This window comes from Chelonia mydas, chromosome 10, assembly GCF_015237465.2.
Source record: "Chelonia mydas isolate rCheMyd1 chromosome 10, rCheMyd1.pri.v2, whole genome shotgun sequence".
Lineage (NCBI taxonomy): Eukaryota > Metazoa > Chordata > Testudines > Cheloniidae > Chelonia > Chelonia mydas.
In genome coordinates, this window is record NC_051250.2 from 44,108,354 (window position 1) to 44,129,954 (window position 21,601).

Below are 21,601 nucleotides of genomic sequence, written 5' to 3' on the forward strand. Positions count from 1 at the left end.
CTGCTATTTGGAGGAGGCATGTGACGGGCTAGATATCTAACAGTCCCAACATGCTGCCTGCCAGCTGTTCCAACTTTCTCCGAGACCGGCAAGTGTTTAGAGCAAGATTCTTGTTTCTCTGGCTGAAGGGACAACCTTCTTATAATGGAAGGTTGAAGCAGGGGCCGGGGAGAATGAGATTCTGTAAAATGAAGTCAAGGAAATGTTAAATATTTAGGAAAATTATGAAAATTCAGTTGTCCCCTTCTACCAACAGTACACAAAGTGACGGACTGATTCAGCAACCACTGAAAATGGAAGGCTCTGGGCAAAACTGAACAAATACACAGAACTGTGCAGCAGAAGAGAACTGCTGCTTTAAATGTTTATATAAAATAATTACTCAAACCTCCCCTTCCACCAGTGCAGAACTGTTCCCCTCTGTATATTCTCCTGCATTATTCCTTGCCTAGTTTTAAAAGAAGAGACCATCATGATAAATGCATATAATATTTAATAGTTTAGAGATGGCTTGACTGGTACTGGAACACCATGGGCCAATCTATAGTTGGAGCTCTAAAGGAGAATGTAATGCTCTTATTAAAAAGAGTACAAAGCATAGTAAGTTAGCATAAAGCGAACAAACCTTTGCCAAGATGTGTATTGATGGACATATATCTTGCTGTTCCAGTTAGGCTCTTGTGTTCCCTGTAAGGTATGTGTTTTTTGGTTTCAGGATCAATGTACTCCTTGGCCAATCCGAAGTCGATGATGTGAATGACGTGTTCTTTCTTATTGCCTTGCCGGCCAATAAGGAAATTCTCTGGCTTGACATCTCGGTAAATGAGGTTCTTTGAATGCACGTATTCCATTCGAGATATCTGCAGAAGTATGAGACAAATGTTATTCATATCCAGTACACTAATCACACTTTGCTGCTAATGGCCCATTAATACTTTGTATTAACACAGCCATTCACACCCAGTGATCTCAAAGTGTTTTGCAAATACAATACACACATAAGGAATGGAATTTTACAAATAGGGAAACTGAGGCAGAGATTACATGATTTACCCTAGGTCAGAGAGTCATATACAGAACTGAGAACTGTACCCAGAATTCTTGACTCCCAGACCCCTGCTCTAAACACTACATTATGCTCCCTCTATTTTATGTGAAGGAATGAAATATGTAAAAATATTCAGAGGGGATTTTTTAAATACACATAATCAACAGAGCATAACTCTTGGAATGATTCCATGCAGGACTAAAACAAATAGCCAGACATTTTTGCATTGATTTTTAAAAACACTTCTAAACCCAGATTACTGAGAATTGTCGCTCTTTTTGCCTCGCTTTACTGCTCCTACTCTCACCAATCTCCTCCCTCATCCCATATGCTGCCTCAGACCATGCCAAGTTCTTAAGGGGGAAAAAAGTCTCCTATGTAACAGCACTAAGAATAATAATGACTTAGTCATGTCGACTGTCAATAATTAGAAATAGCAAGAAAACTTTCAGACAATCAATGAATTAAAGTGTTATTACTGCCCAATCCTACTCTTATGCTGGCACTACTCCTGAAAAAGGCTTAAAATCCTTTACACTTCCACATTCCATATATGGCCCAAGATTTCCAATGCTGCCATAAGCACTGTTTTTCTTTAGGGTTTGTCTTCACTGCAGAGTTAGCTGGAGGCATAAAACTCTGATGTTGCCTACAACCCGACTCCTATCCACATACAAGTCTCAAGCTTGAGTAAAGGTGTTTAAAACTCAAGCGAGCTAGCCCATCAGAAGAGTGTGGGTTTGAGCCTGAGTGCTGCTGATGCTTCAGCTAGCGATGCAGTGGGGATGCAGGTACTCTGTGCAGCTAATCCAATCACTATGTGCAGCTGAGCGTTTTGCAGTGCAATTGCTCTCAGCATAGTCTACACTACAAACATAGGTCAACCTAAATTGCCCTGTGTTGACCCGTTTCAGCATGTCTCCACTCAAATGTGTCTCCAGCTGACGTAAGTCCCCTGATAGAGCAATGCAGTAAAACTACCTCCCTGAATGACGTGGAGGCATGGTCAGTCTATTGAGGTCAACACAGTGAGTGCAGATGTGTGAGCCACCACCTTTTAAAGCCCCTTAAAAATATTTTTGAAAGGCCTTTTCCTGATTGCCCAGCTTGGCAAGCACACCTAGCAGCTCTTCCTTGTGGTGTGCAACACCCCAACTCACCAGGCCAGCTCCACACACTAGACACTGCCTGGTGTAGACAGGAGGTATTGGATCTCTTGGGCCTGGGCGGAGAAGATGCTATGCAAGCACAGCTATGGACCAGCTGAAGAAACATGGACATCCATGAACAGATCGCATGAGGATATAGGCAAAAGGGTAGGCCAGGGATCAGCCACGCTGCTGCATGAAAGTGAAGGAACTGCACCAGGCATATCACAAGGCCAGGGAAGCCAACAACCTGTCTCGTGCCAAGCTGCAGACCTGCTGCTTTGACAAGCTACATGCCATACTTGGCACAGACCATACCAGCATCCCGAAAGGCACCATGGATACCTCAGAGGAGCCTGAGACAAGAGATCCCTGATGTGAACAGTGAGGAGGAGGAGGAAGATGCCAGGGGGGTGGAAAGGGGAAATGTGGTTGGGAGAGGTGTCCAGTCATGCCACAAGTCAGGACCTATTTGAGACTCCACCACAGTCTACCCAATCCCACTGAGCATGGCAAGCCCAATAAAGGAGAAGACACCTCAGGAAAGTGTGTGCATGCATTTTTCCTTACAATGTTTAAATGTGAAGATGGCGTCCATCCCATCCCCAAGTTTACAAGACACAGGTATCAACTTTTAATTGTTTTACTCGTACGAGAAAAGGCAGCAGCACAACAAACTGAGGCAGAGTGATGGAGAATCCACTAATACCCACAGTAAATTCTTCCAGCCGTTAATTCCCCTCACTGTCAAAAATTTACACTCCATCTCCATTCTGAGTTTGTCTAGCTTCAACTTTCAGCCATATCTTTCTCTGCTTGATTGAAGAACCTATTATTACTTATTTGTTCCCCGTGTAGGTTCTTAGATTGTAACCATCATCCCTTAACCTTTCCCATGCCACTCCAGTATTAATTCTGCTGGCATCGTTGCGGTACACAGCATGGCAGCATGAGGACCAGGTCTGTACCCAGACGCTTGCAGTGTCTGTTCCCTTGCCACCTCTGTTACCCTCAGGAGACTGATATCACATAGGGTCACCTTGGGGACACAGCGGAAATTTTCATTACAAGTGCTCTTACCGCAAACAATAGAGCATGTGATCCCCACCCATAGTGATATCTGGGTCTCTCAACCATGGCTTCCCCTAACATGCCAGTGGTTTGGGTGGCAGGGATCAGTGTTGACCTCAGAATCTGCAAGTCCATGGTGACTGCTACCAGCAGCATGAAGGGTGTGTGTGCTTTTCCTGTGTTCTCTTGTCATCGCAGCCCACATCCCGGAGCCGCTGTGGACGAAGACCGCACATTGGAAGGCTTTACGCTGGTCCCCAGTCTCCATGCACTGGCCATGTTGCTAAGGGGAGAGGGTATTGCCCACCCTGTGCTCCTGATGTGGGTTGCCCACAAGTTGCAGCACAAGGCCCATTGCCCATGCCACCAGGCCATACTCACCATCGCTGGAACAGCAAACCAGGTCATTGAATAGCTAGGGATACTGATTATGTTCTGGCTTGCATGTCAGTGTAATAAGGGGAATGATTTTTAAACAGCAACTTGGTACTAAAGACCCCCAGTATGCACTGACAATGGTTGCTTGTGCTTTGCATGCCTTACAGTGGAAAGCTTGGCCTGCAACACAGCCCCCACACCGGTGGAGAGGCTACAGCAGATTAGAAGACAGAAAAAGAGAATGCATGATGACATGTTCAGCAAGTTGATAATACCTCTGGGAGAGCTGACACTGAGCTAAGAGCCTGGAGGATTTCATTGTCTGAAAAAATGGACATGGAAAGCAGGAGAGCATCCCAGGAGTATGAGCATGCTGTTCAGGATAAGATGCTCTGGATTATGAAAGATCCATCAGACATGTTGAGACATCTGGTTCAGTTTCAAGAAAAACAGCTTGAGGCTAGACTCCATCTGCAGCCCCAGCCTGCAAACATCGCCCTGTTCCCAATCCCCGCCCCCATCCCCCCCAAATGTTCCAGGAGGCAGGGGGAGGAGGTGCAGTATCCCTTTCACTCAACATTGGGGGAGGATATTAAGAACAGAAGGTGGCCATTGAAAGACCTTTGATGGGCAAGATTTCTGTGCTTACAGATAAGCTGACTTGGTTTCTCCTCTCTCAATTTTACCACACTGTTTCCCCAAGGTTAAATTATTTTCGTGATCTTTCAATTTGTTTGTGCAATAAAAGTCAATGTTTCAAGAATTAAATACTCTATTTATTCCAAGCATGGAGGTGGGGGGGGGGGGGAAGGTGGGCAGGCAGGCAGAAGAAGGGAGGTATAGGGAAACTGAAGCAATGGTGGGGATAGTTTGTGTGATGGATTCCCCCCGGGGTGCCACCTGGAATTGGGGTACCACTGAGCCTTCTGACCTACCAGCCTGGGCTCCCTCTCACACTGTGCTGCTGTGACAAGCTGCAAAGCCCTCCAGCCTGCACTTTCACCAGCATTCACACAGGTAGGGACTCACCCAGCTGCAGTTACACACAGGCTCTCTAACCACCAGCTTCCCAGCCTAGGGCCCCAGAGCAGTACGATCCTGCCCTGGTCAAATCTGGCCAGTATATGGGTTTAATATCCAGTCCGCCTCTCCCTCAATGTGAAGAGAACAATGCACACTTGTGGTAACCAAGCAGAATTTTTTCCCCAAGCACTCCAGTCAAAACTCACTGGTTTGGATTAAAACATAAAATAAGTTTATTAACCAAAAAAGGTAGATTTTAAGTGATTATAAGTGATAAGAAACAGACCAAAACAGATTACCCAGTAAATAAACAACACACAAACCAAGTATAAAATACTAGAAAGATAGGGTATGAACTAGCAGATTCTCACCCTGAGAGATGATACAAGCAGGCTGCAGATTCTTAAGGGGCAAGCTGCATTTGCTTTACAGCTTGGAACCCCTAGATCTCTCATACACAGGCTACAAATCCCTTTAGCCTGGATCCAGCACTTCCCCCAGTTCAGTCTGTTCCTCAGGTGTTTCAAGTTGTCTTTTTGTGTGGGGAGTGAAGAACTACAGATGATGTCACTTCCTGCCTTATACAACTTTAGCATATGACGGGAACCCTTTGTTTCAAGGCTTGGTTCCCAGACTGGTTTGTGGAAAATACTGACATCCCAAGATGGAGTCCAGCATCATGTGTCCTGGACACATCCTTGTAGAGTCATAGCAGCCATTACTTACAGGCTTTCTGGAGTGTTCTCCAAGTGGGAGATAAACTTCTCGTAAGGCTTATTGTTTTCCCTAATGGGTCATCGCCCTGAATAAGCCCTTGCCAACCAGCTATTTAGACTGAAAGCATCTTGTCTAGTGGGCATTACCCAGGTGTAACTACATTTGAAGTACAGATATATAGTCAGTATTTATAACTTCAAATACAAAAATGATACCTGCATATAATAGGATAATCATATTCAGCAAATCATAACTCTTTCAATGACACCTCACATGACTTATCTTGTACAAAATGCATCATAATTATGCCATAATCCTATCATATTGTCATCACTGTGAAGAACATGGAGTGCAGTGTTACAGTATGGGAAGGCACAATGCAGATAAGGGGCACACATTACTGTGGCTCATTACTGAAATAAGTTTTCAAAGCCTCCCGGAGATTCAGAGCTCCTCGTGGGGCTTTTCTTAATGCCCTGGTATCTGGCTGATCAAAATTAGTTGCCAGCCCATCCGCCTCCATGCCCTACCCTTGCAGAAACTTCTCTCCCTTTGCCTCACAGATACTATGGAGCACACAGCCACAGTGGTAACAATGGTGATATTGCCTTCACTGATGTCTAACCTAGTAATCAAATTGCGCCAGCAACACTTTAAACATCCAAAGGCACATTCCACCACCATTCTGCACGTGCTCAACCTATTGTTGAACTGTTCCTTACTGGTGTCCAGGTGGCCAGTGTACAGCTTCATGATCCATGGGAGCAAGGGGTAGATTGGATCTCCAGGATCACTATTGGCATTTCTACCTCATCAATGGTTATTTTGCAAACGGGAAAGAAAGTCCCTTATTGCACCTTTCAGACCTATGCTCCTAAAGATGTGTGCATCATGCCACTTACCTGATCATCCAATGTTGATATCGGTGAAATGCCCCTTGTGATCCACCAGTGCTTTCAATACCATCGAGAAATACCCCTTCCGGTTTATATACTTTTTGGCGAGGTGCTCTGGTGCCAAGATAGGAATGTGTGCACCATCTATTGCCCCACCACAGTTAGGGAACACCATTGCAGCAAAACCACCCACTACATCCTGCACATTTCCAAGCTTCACTACCCTTCTTAGCAGAAGTCGAACAATGGCCCTGCAAACGTGGATCATAACTCTTACAGTGGATTTACCGACTCCAAATTTATTCCCCACTGACCGGTAGCAGTCTGGCATTGCAAGCTTCTACAGAGCTATCGCCACTCACTTCTCCACTGTCAGAGCAGGTCTCATTTTAGTGTTGCTGCGCTTCAGGGCTGGGAAAAGCTCTGCACAAAGTTCCTGGAAAATGGCCTTCGGCATTCAAAAGTTCTTCTGTAGCCATTGCTCATCATTCCATAACTACATAATGATGCAATCCCACAAGTCAGCTTTCCTGGGACCAGAAAGAACGCTTCACCATGGTCAGTTGCTGTGCGACTGCCAGCAGCAACTGAGAATTGTTTTGTTCTATGGCTTGCAGTAGGGCTGCTTGAAGGACATCACAATGTCCATTCGTAGTCAACGAATGGCTACGCAGGTGGTGTCGGAGAGAAGGCTTTGGATTCTTTGACCACGGGATGGTGTTCCATGAAGGAGGAGTGCTGGGCAGAGACGGGCTCCATCTTACGAAGAGAGGGAAGAGCATCTTTGCGAGCAGGCTGGCTAACCTAGTGAGGAGGGCTTTAAACTAGGTTCACCGGGGGAAGGAGACCAAGCCCTGAGGTAAGTGGGAAAGCGGGATACCGGGAGGAAACACAGGCAGGAACGTCTGTGAGGGGCGGGCTCCTGCCTCATACTGAGAATGAGGGGCGATCAGCAGGTTATCTCAAGTGCTTATATACGAATGCACAAAGCCTTGGAAACAAGCAGGGAGAACTGGAGGTCCTGGTGATGTCAAGGAATTATGACGTGATTGGAATAACAGAGACTTGGTGGGATAACTCACATGACTGGAGTACTGTCATGGATGGTTATAAACTCTTCAGGAAGGACAGGCAGGGCAGAAAAGGTGGGGGAGTAGCACTGTATGTAAGGGAGCAGTATGACTGCTCAGAGCTCCGGTACGAAACTGCAGAAAAACCTGAGTGTCTATGGATTAAGTTTAGAAGTGTGAGCAACAAGAGTGATGTAGTGGTGGGAGTCTGCTATAGACCACCGGACCAGGGGGATGAGGTGGATGAGGCTTTCTTCCGGCAACTCGCAGAAGCTACTAGATCGCACGCCCTGGTTCTCATGGGTGACTTTAATTTTCCTGATATTTGCTGGGAGAGCAATACAGCAGTGCATGGACAATCCAGGAAGTTTTTGGAAAGCGTAGGGGACAATTTCCTGGTGCAAGTGCTAGGGGAGCCAACTAGGGGGGGAGCTTTTCTTGACCTGCTGCTCACAAACAGGGAAGAATTAGTGGGGGAAACAAAAGTGGACGGGAATCTGGGAGGCAGTGACCATGAGTTGGTTGAGTTCAGGATCCTGACGCAGGGAAGAAAGGTAAGCAGCAGGATACGGACCCTGGACTTCAGGAAAGCAGACTTCGACTCCCTCAGGGAGCGGATGGGTAGGATCCCCTGGGGGACTAACATGAAGGGGAAAGGAGTCCAGGAGAGCTGGCTGTATTTCAAGGAATCCCTGTTGAGGTTACAGGGACAAACCATCCCGATGAGTCAAAAGAATAGTAAATATGGCAGGCGACCAGCTTGGCTTAACGGTGAAATCCTAGCGGATCTTAAACATAAAAAAGAAGCTTACAAGAAGTGGAAGGTTGGACATATGACCAGGGAAGAGTATAAAAATATTGCTCGGGCATGTAGGAATGAAATCAGGAGGGCCAAATCGCACCTGGAGCTGCAGCTAGCAAGAGATGTCAAGAGTAACAAGAAGGGTTTCTTCAGGTATGTTGGCAACAAGAAGAAAGCCAAGGAAAGTGTGGGTCCCTTACTGAATGAGGGAGGCAACCTAGTGACAGAGGATGTGGAAAAAGCTAATGTGCTCAATGCTTTTTTTGCCTCTGTCTTCACTAACAAGGACAGCTCCCAGACTGCTGCGCTGGGCATCACAACATGGGGAGTAGATGGCCAGCCCTCAGTGGAGAAAGAGGTGGTTAGGGACTATTTAGAAAAGCTGGACGTGCACAAGTCCATGGGGCCGGACGAGCTGCATCCGAGAGTGCTAAAGGAATTGGCGAATGTGATTGCAGAGCCATTGGCCATTATCTTTGAAAACTCGTGGCGAACGGGGGAAGTCCCAGATGACTGGAAAAAGGCTAATGTAGTGCCAATCTTTAAAAAAGGGAAGGAGGAGGATCCTGGGAACTACAGGCCAGTCAGCCTCACCTCAGTCCCCAGAAAAATCATGGAGCAGGTCCTCAAGGAATCAATCATGAAGCACTTACACGAGAGAAAAGTGATCAGGAACAGTCAGCATGGATTCACCAAGGGTAGGTCATGCCTGACTAATCTAATAGCCTTCTATGATGAGATTACTGATTCTGTGGATGAAGGGAAAGCAGTGGATGTATTGTTTCTTGACTTTAGCAAAGCTTTTGACACGGTCTCCCACAGTATTCTTGTCAGCAAGTTAAAGAAGTATGGGCTGGATGAATGCACTATAAGGTGGGTAGAAAGTTGGCTAGATTGTCGGGCTCAACGGGTAGTGATCAATGGCTCCATGTCTAGTTGGCAGCCGGTGTCAAGTGGAGTGCCCCAGGGGTTGGTCCTGGGGCCGGTTTTGTTCAATATCTTCATAAATGATCTGGAGGATGGTGTGGATTGCACTCTCAGCAAATTTGCGGATGATACTAAACTGGGAGGAGTGGTAGATACGCTGGAGGGGAGGGATAGGATACAGAAGGACCTAGACAAATTGGAGGATTGGGCCAAAAGAAACCTGATGAGGTTCAATAAGGATAAGTGCAGGGTCCTGCACTTAGGACGGAAGAACCCAATGCACAGCTACAGACTAGGGACCGAATGGCTAGGCAGCAGTTCTGCGGAAAAGGACCTAGGGGTTACAGTGGACGAGAAGCTGGATATGAGTCAGCAGTGTGCCCTTGTTGCCAAGAAGGCCAATGGCATTTTGGGATGTATAAGTAGGGGCATAGCGAGCAGATCGAGGGACGTGATCGTTCCCCTCTATTCGACATTGGTGAGGCCTCATCTGGAGTACTGTGTCCAGTTTTGGGCCCCGCACTACAAGAAGGACGTGGATAAATTGGAGAGAGTCCAGCGAAGGGCAACAAAAATGATTAGGGGTCTGGAACACATGACTTATGAGGAGAGGCTGAGGGAACTGGGATTGTTCAGTCTGCAGAAGAGAAGAATGAGGGGGGATTTGAGAGCTGCTTTCAACTACCCGAGAGGTGGTTCCAAAGAGGATGGTTCTAGACTATTCTCAGTGGTAGAAGAGGACAGGACAAGGAGTAATGGTCTCAAGTTGCAGTGGGGGAGGTTTAGGTTGGATATTAGGAAAAACTTTTTCACTAGGAGGGTGGTGAAACACTGGAATGCGTTACCTAGGGAGGGAGGTTGTAGAATCTCCTTCCTTGGAAGTTTTTAAGGTCAGGCTTGACAAAGCCCTGGCTGGGATGATTTGATTGGGGATTGGTCCTGCTTTGAGCAGGGGGTTGGACTGGATGGCCTCCTGAGGTCCCTTCCAACCCTGGGATTCTATGATTCTATGTTCCACACAGCGGGTCCTGTCTTGGCTCTGGAAATACTGCAGGATAAGGCACGAGGTGTTTGTAACGCTCACAAGAGTGCACAGCTGAACGGGGTCCATGCTTCTAGAGCTATGAAGTATGCGCAGCTAAGCCAGGCTTTCGAAAAAAAGGGACAAAAAAGTTTGGGTGGTTTTCCGTTGATATCAGGGTAGGGAGGGAGAGAAGGAGGGAGAAAACGGCATCATGGGAGGTCGAAGCCATGTTCCCATTTCACTCTGCAACAATGTTTTGGTCCCATGAGGCACTGCAAGCCCTACACAAAATCCCATTCGGCTAGTTGCATTATGGGATAGCTACCCACAGTGCACTGCTCTCTGCATTAATGCAAGTGCTGCTAGTGAAGACATACTCCACTGACACAATGTGTGTGGGGTGGACATGCCCGACCAACTTAATTACCACGGCAGTTGGATGTCAGCTTAAATTAAGTTGACTTAACTTTGTAGTGTAGACTTGCCCTAAAAACTATTATATGCCACAGGCAAAGAACAGGAGGGACTGAGGTGCAACAGTGTCTGAGGCCCCTGCAATAACAGCGAATTAAGAGATATATTCCCAAATGATCCTCGCAAGTGACTTCCATCTCATGCTGCAGAGGAAGGCAACTTCCCCCAAGGTCACTATCAATTTGACCTGGGAAAAAATTCCTTCCCAACCCCACATATGGCAAGCAGTTAGACCTTAAACATATGAGCAAAAACCAGCCAACCAAGAACCTAAGAGAAAGAATGCTCGGCGCCACCTCTGAGCCCTGGCCCGCCCTGCCCAGTGTTCCATCTCCAGCTGTGGCCATCTTTGATGCTTCAGAGGAAGGGGTGGGGGTTGGAGAGACACCCAGAATACAATGTGGAGAAACAAATTCCTGTCTGACCTCTGGCAGGTGACTGGCTGAAGATGAGAGATGAGATTTTAGGAATATCAGACATGAGTCAGAAGGGCTCCCCACCATCACAATCAACCACGTCATACAAGCCCACTCAAACATTTGTTCAGCGCTCTCTCAAATCTAATAGTTTGCCCTACAACTCCTATTGGGAGGCTTTTCTAGAACCTCTCTTCTCTGATGGTTAAAAATATTGTAATTTCCAGCCTAAATTCGTTCATGGCCAGTTGTAAAGAACTTCCTCCCTGGTGTTTACCCCCAATATATTTTTAGAGATTAACCTTATCCTCTCAGCCTTTGTTTTGCTAGACTAAACAAGTCAAGCTCTTTCAGTCTCCTAGACACTCCATTCCCCTGATCATCCCAGTAGCTCTTCTCTGTACCTCTTCCACTTGAAATTCATCTTTTTTTTAACATGGGTGACCAGAATTGTACACAGTATGCCAGAGGAGGTCTTACCAGTGCCTTGTAAAATGTCATTAATACTTAGGAACATAAAACCATAAGAACCGCCATACTGGATCAGACCAATGGTCCATATAGCCAAGTATCCTGTCTTCCAACAGTAGCCAATGCCAGGTGCTTCAGAGGGAATGAACAGAACAGGGCAACTATCGACTGATCCATCCCCAGTCCCAGCATCTGGCAGTCAGAGGCTTAGGAACACCCGAAGTACGGAGTTGCATCCCTGATCATGTTGGCTAACAGTCACTGATAGACCTATCCTGCATAAAAACATAACTTTTTTAAAAAACTTAATTATACTTCCTGATTCTGATGTACTTAAATTTTTGCTGTTAGTTTGAGAGTCTTTTGCTAGTTACTTTTCAAATTCTTTTTTTTGGCCTACCTAACTGATAGCATTCACAGGACCAGCCTATGGCGCATTCTACAGGCATATGGAATTCCTTTCCATATAATCAACGTCATCAAAAGCTTCTATTTCAACTTTACATGCAGTGTTGATCACAGTGAGCTCAGTTTTGAAGTCAAAACAATGTAAGTCAGGGGTGTGTCATGTCTGCAATCCTATTCAACATTGCCATCAACTGGATAATGCAGCGTACAACAGAAGACATGCCAAGAGGCATTAAATGGACACTCTTCTCATTCCTTGAAGACCTAGACTTTGCAGATGATGTCACTCTATCACAAACCCAACACCATATACAAGAAAAAACAACTTGATTCAAAGCATTCAGCCAGCAAATTGGACTGAAAATCAACCACAATAAGACAGATATCATGACCTTTAATATAGCCTCACCATCACCAGTACGGATAGAGGATTATGTTCTCACCAATGTAGAAACATTCATAAACTTGGGCAGCATCATCAGCCAGGATGGTGGAACAAGCCAGGACATCCGTAACAAAATCAATAAAGCCAGGAACACCTTCAGGAGCTTAAATACAGCCTGGAAATCATCAAAATACTACCCCAAACCAAACTTATGATTTATCAGAGCTGCATACTTTCAACACTACTTTAAAGTGCAGAATGCTGGGAAATGAGAAAGCAGGACATGTCCAAACTGTCTTCATTCCATACAACCTGCCTCAGAAAAATCCTCCGCATCTTTTGGCCCAGAACAATCTCAAACAAGATCTATTGACACAGTGCAGCCAAGAGGATCTGAGCACCATCATTGCCAGGAGGCGTTGGAGATGGATCGGTAATGTGCTTCAGATGGAAACTGATTCCATCACCAGAGTAGCAATAAGAGAACACCGGACGGCAAGTGAAAACAAGGCTACCCAAAACCAACATGGTGAAGAGCTGTGGAAGCCGACCTGAAAAACCTGGGGCACAGCTGGGGAACCATTGAAAGACTTGCCAGAAACCGACAGGAGTGGAGGAGCCTCATCACTGCCCTAAATGCCAGAGGCATAATAGGAACATGATGATGATGAATTATAGTTTTACACTTGATTTGCCAGCGTTTATGCTCCTTTCTACTTTCCTCAGTAGGATCTGACCTCCAATTTTTACAGAATACCCTTTTGCCTCTAACTGCTTCTTTTACCTTGTTGGTTAGCCATTGTGACACTTTTTTGTTCCTCTTATTATGTTTTTTAATTTGGGGTATACATTTGATTTGAGTCTCTATTATGATGTTTTTAAAAAAGTTTCCATGCAGCTTCCAAGCATGCCACTTTTGTGACTGTACCTTTTAATTTACATTTAACTAGCTTCCTCATTTTTGTGTAGTTCCCCTTTCTATAGTTAAATATACTGTGGTGGGCTTCTTTGGTATCTCCCCCCACAAAAGGATGTTACATTTTATTACGTTATGGTCACTGTTATTGAGCGGTTCAGCTATATTCACCTCTTGGATCAGATCCTGTGCTCCACTTATGACTAAATCAAGAATTGCCTCTCCCCTTGTGGGTACCAGGACCAACCACTCCAAGAAGCAGTCATTTATGATGTCTAGAAACTTCTCTACACCCTGTCCTGAGGTGACACATATCCAGTCAATACGGGAATAGTTGAAATATTTCTCTATCTTGACTGGAAATGCCTTACCTGATACATTTCAGGATCACATTTGCCTTTTTCGTAGCTCAGTCATCTTGTGATTAACCAACACACCTCAGTCTCTCACCTCCTGTGTCGCTCCCAACTGATGATACTCCAGTATATAGCATAAATTCTTATTAGACCTTCAGTACATGACCTTGCATTTTAAATTCCATCCCGTTTCTGTTACTCCAGTTTTCAAGGTCATCCAGTTCTTCCTGCATAATATTCTGATGTTTCTCTGTATTGACAATGTCTCCCAACGTTATAACATGAATAAGTTTCATTAACACACTTCTACTTTCATGCCAAGGTTAGTAATAGAAATATTAAATAAGATCTGTCCCTAGATTGATCCTTGAGGAACTTCACTAATAACCTCCCTTCAGTCTCTCTGCTCACCTTTCAGAGCAACTGGTTGCTTTCTTCTCTTTAACCAAATCCTTACCTACCTTTCAGAGTAACAGCCATGTTAGTCTGTATTTGCAAAAAGAAAAGGAGTACTTGTGGCACCTTAGAGACTAACCAATTTATTTGAGCATAAGCTTTTCGTGAGCTACAGCTCATGCATCCGATGAAGTGAGCTGTAGCTCACAAAAGCTTATGCTCAAATAAATTGGTTAGTCTCTAAGGTGCCACAAGTACTCCTTTTCTCCTTACCTACCTTACAATTCTTGACGAATCCCCATCTTCTCTAATTTTACAGCGTCAAATGCTTTACTGAAGTCCTAGTATATTAGATCTGCTGCATTTCCCTTGCCTAAAAAAAAATCACTTATCTTCTTAAAGAAGAATATCATGTTAGTCTGGCATGATCTACCTCTGGTGAATGCAAAAGGATTACATCTGCTTTTCCAATTACCTGTGAATTTAATCTGTCCTTCAAAATTTGTTCTAAAAGACTGTAATGTGTTTCCCCCTTCCAGTGTTGTGAGGATCTCCAGAATGGATCTGCTTGCTCATACCACTATGGCGTACACAGAATCAATATGGAAAGCAGTTCACAAAGATCATGCAGTTGGAACTGCAGTACTGGACCTTAACGACCTGAGTAGCTCCAGGACTCAGGGGGTACAGAACCACTAGACAAGTGACAGTTGATCCTCATGCTGGCTGGATCCCAGCCAACGTGATCCCTTCTTGGCAACTGTGGTTAGCAGTTATTCCTGTATGGCTGTCAAAATTGGATCCAAATGCTAACACTGGATCCATGTTTGACTGCTAGATCCCTGTGCAAGTTGGTTTCTGCCTCTGGATCCAGATCCAAATGTGTTAACTATGGATCCAACTTGGCTGTGGTTTCTGGATCTCGTGACCCCTGCATCCATGCTCTGCAGCCTCAGGTCAACACTTGGCTGAAGGATCTGAGTTCTGAAGATCCAGATCCAATGTCCAGAGAGATGGTTTAGACATATAACTAACTCTCCTAGGTCACCTTGAACAGATCAGGGGACCTTGACTGTGACCAGATCCCTAAACCAAGCTCTATTTACAGACTGCCAGAGTTAGTTGACCAGGCCCAGGGAGCCTCCTCCATCAGTAGGGGGGGCCTGCGGCAGCCCTCCTACTCTTAAGTGCAGACAAAGCCTATACCAGTCAGGCATCTCCTCTTTACTTTTAGAAGAAAAATGTGACTGAAAAAACTAACAAGCTATAAACAAAATTTGCCCCAAAAGAGAAGAAATAGAAATAAGAAAAACTGATGAGGAAAGCACTGAGGATGGTGTGTGCAATCTAAGCTCACCGGACCATCAGAAGTTAGAAGGAACTGAAGGGTGGTTGGGCCACTCTTCATTTTATACTCTCGGAGCCATCCAGGATAAAAGGGGAAAGGATAGGCAAGTGGACCCGAAAGACACTGTTTTCTAGATGATTCTAGGAGCTCAAAGCGTGAGTGCCTTGATCTCATAAATGGCAATATGCAGATGCCATGCAAAGAACTCATTTCTACATGCTGAAACTTTTTTTAGTTTTCTTTTAAAAAGTAATTTAATACACACAGAGAAAAAAATCTTTTAAATCAGATTGTTTTATAGTTAACAACCATTATAAAATAATTATGGTATGATGCATAACACAACAGATGTTCCACATTTCAGCCATTTGTCACACATCTCAATCATTTGTTTCACACAGTGGTAGGTTTGAAGATCAAAAGGTATGTTTGGAATACATTCAACCTGGAAAGGCGTCCCTTTAAAAGGGGCTGGAGAGCTGGCTAACCCCCATACAAAGTAAGATTTAAAATGCAGTATGAGTACTTTGTCTTTACTACCAGGATAGGTCATTTATTGGGATGGTCAACTTTAAAAAAAAAAAAAAAGGATGCCGAGCTGATGCTCAAATGAAAACCAGTACTACCTTCTTCAATTTATTTTTTAAAAAGTACTTTCACAGCAAGATGTGTAGGTGGAGACAAAGTGGGAGTTTGGAAAGATCAAACATTTTTTAGATTATGTAGTCACTGAATTAATGCACTCCAGCAGCATTATAAGATACTGATCTGGCTCCTTTACATCCAGAGCCCATGAAGTGCAAAGGAGGGAAGATAGAAAAAGCAGTAGAATTTCTTTTATAGTTCCAATTCTTTAGTCCTATAAACTGGAAGGCTCCATGTTCAGCTATCATCCACTCTCCACTTCTACACCATGCCAGGAGACAGTTATTGCAACAAAATTATCTAGTCCACATAAGCCAAGGCAGATTTTCCAAATCACAGGGTTTTTAATTAACACAGTAGTTGTCCTTTATAGGATGCCCAGCATTCCACTACCACCTCACTAATAGTTGTGTAACCCTCCAGCAGAGTGTATGTTGTCTCCCCTGTATGGGCTGGTCCATACAGAGAAAACAGCATGGGACTTCCCCACTCCGGTTACTTCTATATTTTCCAGGATACTGGACTATATGGACCTTCGGTCTAATCCAGTATGGCTATACCCATGTATTTATAGCTGAAGCAGAAGAAACCTGTGTTGTCGATATGAAGGTTCTGAGTTCAATGTGCTGATGACCTCTGGACGCAAAAAAAAAAAAAAAAAATGTATGTATGTGTAAGCATTAGTGCTAGCATCCAGGAGTAATTGTTGGACTCATTTTATATCATAAAGCATTGTATTTAGAAGTGAATTTGGAAGTTGTGTTATATCGGTTTTATTGTATGTTTAGCATTTGTATTTTGGTTAATAGGAGCTGTCCCTTTAAGAATCGGATGGGGCACTTTACTCTAGTGTGAGTGACAGCAACATGTGGGAGATTTTGTTTGTGTCCAGAGAATGGAAGACCATGCCTGTTTAAGCGCCAAAAGATCACATCTTGATTTAGTAAGCTTTACTTTCTAGAAAGCAATCGCTCTTCTCAAAGGTGTATCATTAGTGTTTGTGGGGGATGATATGCCGCAGGGCATTGCTAATGAAGTACACAGTCTGATTTGTAGTTCACCTGTTTGAATCCAGATCAGCTCAACAGGTATTAAAAGCCATTTTTATGTGATGGATGGTTGGTGACCCCAAAATGAAATGGGTTCAGTGGGTACATGTCATGTTTCCGCATCAATATCTCACCACTATGATTTGCATTAGATTGCAATCTCTGAGGCAAAGGCTGTCTCCTCTTTGTCCAGTACCCAACACAATGGGGACCTGATCTTGGTTGGCTTCTCTAGCAAGAATGTTAACAACAAAGACTAAAATCGCATTACTCATGATTCAGTTGATAGTTTGATAATGCTGTAGTCACACACCTTGGGGTGGGCAGGGGAGTTCAAAAATCAGAATACAGACCAAATGCATGATCTGATCATTTTAAATAATTGCAATCCGTTGGGGTCTGACTTATGGTTTGTGAATTTTGGGACTGGCAATACTTAAGAAGCCATTTTAAACTTTAAAACTTTGCCTCACTTCAGGAGTGTTGTTTCCTTGAAGTAAATTATCTTGGGATTCTGTTGCAGCGGTGGCCAGAAGAATGCTATGTCAGCTTGATATTGTTAAGGGGACAATATAAAGCATCCATGATGAATGAGTTATTCAGGATTAATATACTTATAAAATTCTCAGTGGGAAAGTAAGGGAGAAAACTGCTTCAACACACACATTTATTACACTACTTTTAAGGGTGTATTATGGTAAGAAAAAAAGCCCCTAAGATTCCATCTCACTGTATACGAGTGTAAATTGGAGATGGCAAAGACATTAAGACCCACCTAGTTAATCTTCCTGCCAAGGCAGGATTATTTCCTATCATGTAGTCTAATTTTAAATGTTCTAAACAAGAGGCTTTCATCTCTTCCCTAGAGATTCTACACAACAATTTAAATAGGTCTCATTGCCAGGAAGATTTTCATGATATAGAGCTTAACAATTACTTTGTAATTTCTCCCATTACTCCTAATTACATTCCTTGAATAACTCATTCCTCTCCCTTTTGGTTGTTTATTCCCTTCACATATCTATAAATCTAAGTCCCCCATTCTAGCCCCTGGCTGTTTCTTAGCCAAGCTATATGTACTTAGCTCTTCATATTTATTCATAGAACAAATTTATTTTTAAATATGTCACAGGAAGTATTAAGTTGATCCCTTGGCATGAAAAACAAGATGCTGAAGCTTTCTGTCAGTTTGTAACTTGCTGCACGTGCACCAAAGAGCCTGAGATGTGTCTGTCACAGTGATTAGTCCTGCTGATCTAGATGAGAGTGCAAAGTAAGGGGACCATTATAGGAACCATCTGGGCTGCTCTTGGACTCTTAGGCCACCCTGCAGATCAAACTGCTGAGAACAGTGGGTGAAATTGGGAAAGAAAACATAGCTCAGGAGAAAAGGGACCAGATTCTCCTGAAGAACATGGTACTACCATTTGTAACGTAGATGGTGGTATGGCCAAACTGCTAGGCTAAAACTGCTAGGTTCTCTTTCACAGCTGTAACCTATTTGTGCTATACAAACAAGAATGGATCTGGTAAGTTCAGCCATGATCATAGTTACTATGGTAGTGCACATTGGGCCCAAGTGATCTTTCTTTCCTCCACTCCCTCTGATAATTAACTTAAAGATCTAAACTGACAGTGCACTTCTCAGACACAATGTACAGAACAGCTACATTATTATTTTTACTTATTGTTGTTACAGTAGCATCAAGAGGGCCCAACTGAGATATGGGCCCCACTGTGTGAGGCACTGTACAAACTCATAGAAGGAAACAGTCCCCCTGCCCTGAAGAGCTTACAATCTAAATAGACAAGACATGGGATGGGAAGAAAAACAGTCACAAACAGGCAAAGTGATGTTTCCATATAGCAAGTCAATGGCTACGTCAAGATAAGAATTAAAATAGTGTTCTAATTCAGATTCACTGTAAAGCACAATATAAGCAAGGAAATCAAAATTAAAACCTGTCACTGAACCTGTCTCACTTTGTCATGCCCAAGTATTGAAGTACACACACATTGATCACCAGGGAGGTGGTGGTGTTGTGAGTTACCAACTGCCTGGATTCTCAACCCCACTATTTACATCACTTAGTGAGGACTAGTGTTACTTTAATACAGTGTATGTTTCCCTGCATTTGTTTCATGTCATGCTATAATGTTTCAAGGCACCATAGTTACAGTTAAATGCATGGAGTAATTCAGTGTTAATATGAACTTACTCCACAGTTAACAAGTCATTAAGTGGTTTAATAGCATAGTTACAACTTGACTTTTTCTTGCTAACGGAATCTTTCCTTCAAGTACATCCTGGAACCTTACAGAGTTCCCCATTCTGATTTACTCTTGATGCTCGGGACAGCAACGACACAATCTCTCAGCTGAGGACTAGGCATTCAATGACCCTCTGACCAATTGTACTTAAGGAGTGGTAATATCCGTACATATTAATGATCCAGAAAGTAATTAAAGACTAATCAAAGCTTAATACAGAATGGGGAGAGCAGAGAACTAACCATCCGTCCCTCCTAAATAAGAATTTTATTCCAAATTTGGAGGAAGTAGTAGTTTTCTCCCATATCTAGAGATTCTGTACCCCATTCAGACTGTTATGTCTGAGTAATAAATCCTTCAAGAGAGTATTACAGCAAGGGCTGACAGGCCAATGGCTATTAATTTTACCCATTGTGACAAAGTTCCTGTTCTACCTTGGTGGGTCTTGCGCTTACTGGCGGATTTGCTCGCCTTGGAGCTTCACGGCAGCCCTCAGCTTGGCTGTTTTTCTGAACCCACAGTCCAGGTCGACTCCTCCTTTGTCTGACCAGGAGTTGGAAGGATTTGGGAGGAACCCGGGCCCACCCTCTACTCCGGGTTCCAGCCCAGGGCCCTGTGGAATGCAGCTGTCTAGAGTGCCTCCTGGAACAGCTGTGCGACAGCTACAACTCCCTGAGCTACTTTCCCATGGCCTCCTCCCAACACCTTCTTTATCCTCACCATAGGACCTTCCTCCTGGTGTCTGATAATGCTTGTACACCTCAGTCCTCCAACAGTCCGCGTTCTCACTCTCAGCTCCTAGTGCCTCTTGCTCCCAGCTCCTCACACGCGCATCACAAACTGAAGTGAGCTCCTTTTTAAAACCCAGGTGCCCTGACTAGCCTGCCTTAATTGATTCTAGCAGCTTCTTGATTGGCTGCATGTGTTCTAATCAGCCTGTCTTAATTGTCTCCAGAAGGTTCCTGATTGATCTGGAACCTTCCCTGTTACCTTACCCAGGGAAAAGGGACCTACTGAGCCTGGGGCTGATATATCTGCCTTCTATTACTCTCCTATAGCCATCTGGCCCGACCCTGTCACACCATCAATAGTTAAGATATTGTTGGATATAACACAAATTGGAATAGTTCAAAAAGGTGGCAGAGGCCCTGCCAGCAATGTCACTACTCACCAGCTGGATGGCTATCATTAATACCGTCTTCAAAGTGAAAGTTCTATCACAGAGGTCAAACAAATCTTCCAAGCTAGGACCAAGTAGTTCTAGTACCATGGCATTGTACTTTCCACATGGGCCAAAGTAATACACCTGGGGGAGGCCTTCAGCTGTAAGAACAGGGGAAAAAATTAAACAAGTGAGCAGGACTGCACTAGTATTACTCCTGTCAAGTCAGACCCTTTGTTGTCCCCAAGCTTTATTTTTATCGCTTAACTCATAGTCCCCATTACAGATCTTGCACAGCAAGCAGAAAAAAGTTTCCACATGTATTTATTGATATGGATGGAAAGAAGTGCAAACCAGTACATGTTCTTCTCAAAGAAAGCCTTTGTAAAGCATATGGATTTTAGGGCAACAAATACTATAAGCACATGAAATATCTAATTCTAGCACTGCAAAAAGTTTGGGTCATTGAAGAAGTTCCCTGCTTTACACTAAACATTTGGGGGCCATGAACCCCAAACAAGTCTATGTTGTGACTAGTTCAAGCAGCTGCAAAGAGGTAAAACCTTTTTACTTTAAAAAAAATATGGTCAAGAAAGGGCTCCTTTGTAAACCAATGTATGTTGTTTTCAGCATAGCTTTACATAATCTGTCTTATGTTAATATACATGCATTTTAATAAGAGTTATAATTCAAAACACACATAAGCACTATAAGTAATCTCTCCTTTAAAAATGCAAAGATTTTTAATCTTTATATCTTATTTCACTTGGTGAAATAAGAAATTTATCAAATCAGTCAAACTTATCCGTAAAATTATTTTGCTAAATCATACACTTGTAAGTGGTTGCTAACTGTAGTCAGTTCTCTGACCGCAAAAAGGCACAGGAATACATTTTCAATATGCCCATAAAAGAAAATGTATATTCAACTCTGATGACAATGTTGGATGATAAACGCAAATTGTTTTCCAAAGGGCACCAGAAAGGGGGAAACAATGGCTCAGTCAACACAAGGCTGATCTTGCAGATTCCTGTTGCACTGGTCTGTTTTGAACACTCACTGAACTAACCAAAGCAGAGTTGTACTTCTTGAATTTGCTGCCCTGTGAAAGAATTCTAATTGATCACTACACAGAGTTGATTCAATATTATGTGATATGGGCCAACAGCTAGTGCTCCAAGGTTTCTTCTAGTACAGGAA

At 43.8% G+C, this 21,601-nt stretch overlaps 1 protein-coding gene across 10 annotated transcripts in view; it reads right to left on the reverse strand.

The window, feature by feature from the left end:
- Window positions 1-21,601, reverse strand: part of CSNK1G1 (casein kinase 1 gamma 1) — a 266,160-nt gene that overhangs the window by 66,640 nt on the left and 177,919 nt on the right. For all 10 annotated transcript variants that reach the window (XR_006284098.1, XR_005227197.2, XM_043523202.1 and 7 more), the window contains 2 exons: window positions 20,411-20,562; window positions 626-860 (listed from right to left, as the gene is read on the reverse strand). Coding sequence is in view for 8 of the 10 variants with exons in the window: in XM_043523202.1 (XP_043379137.1) it covers window positions 626-860; window positions 20,411-20,562 (387 nt within the window). In the remaining 2 variants the exon portion in view is untranslated. The remainder of the gene's footprint in view (window positions 1-625; window positions 861-20,410; window positions 20,563-21,601) is intronic.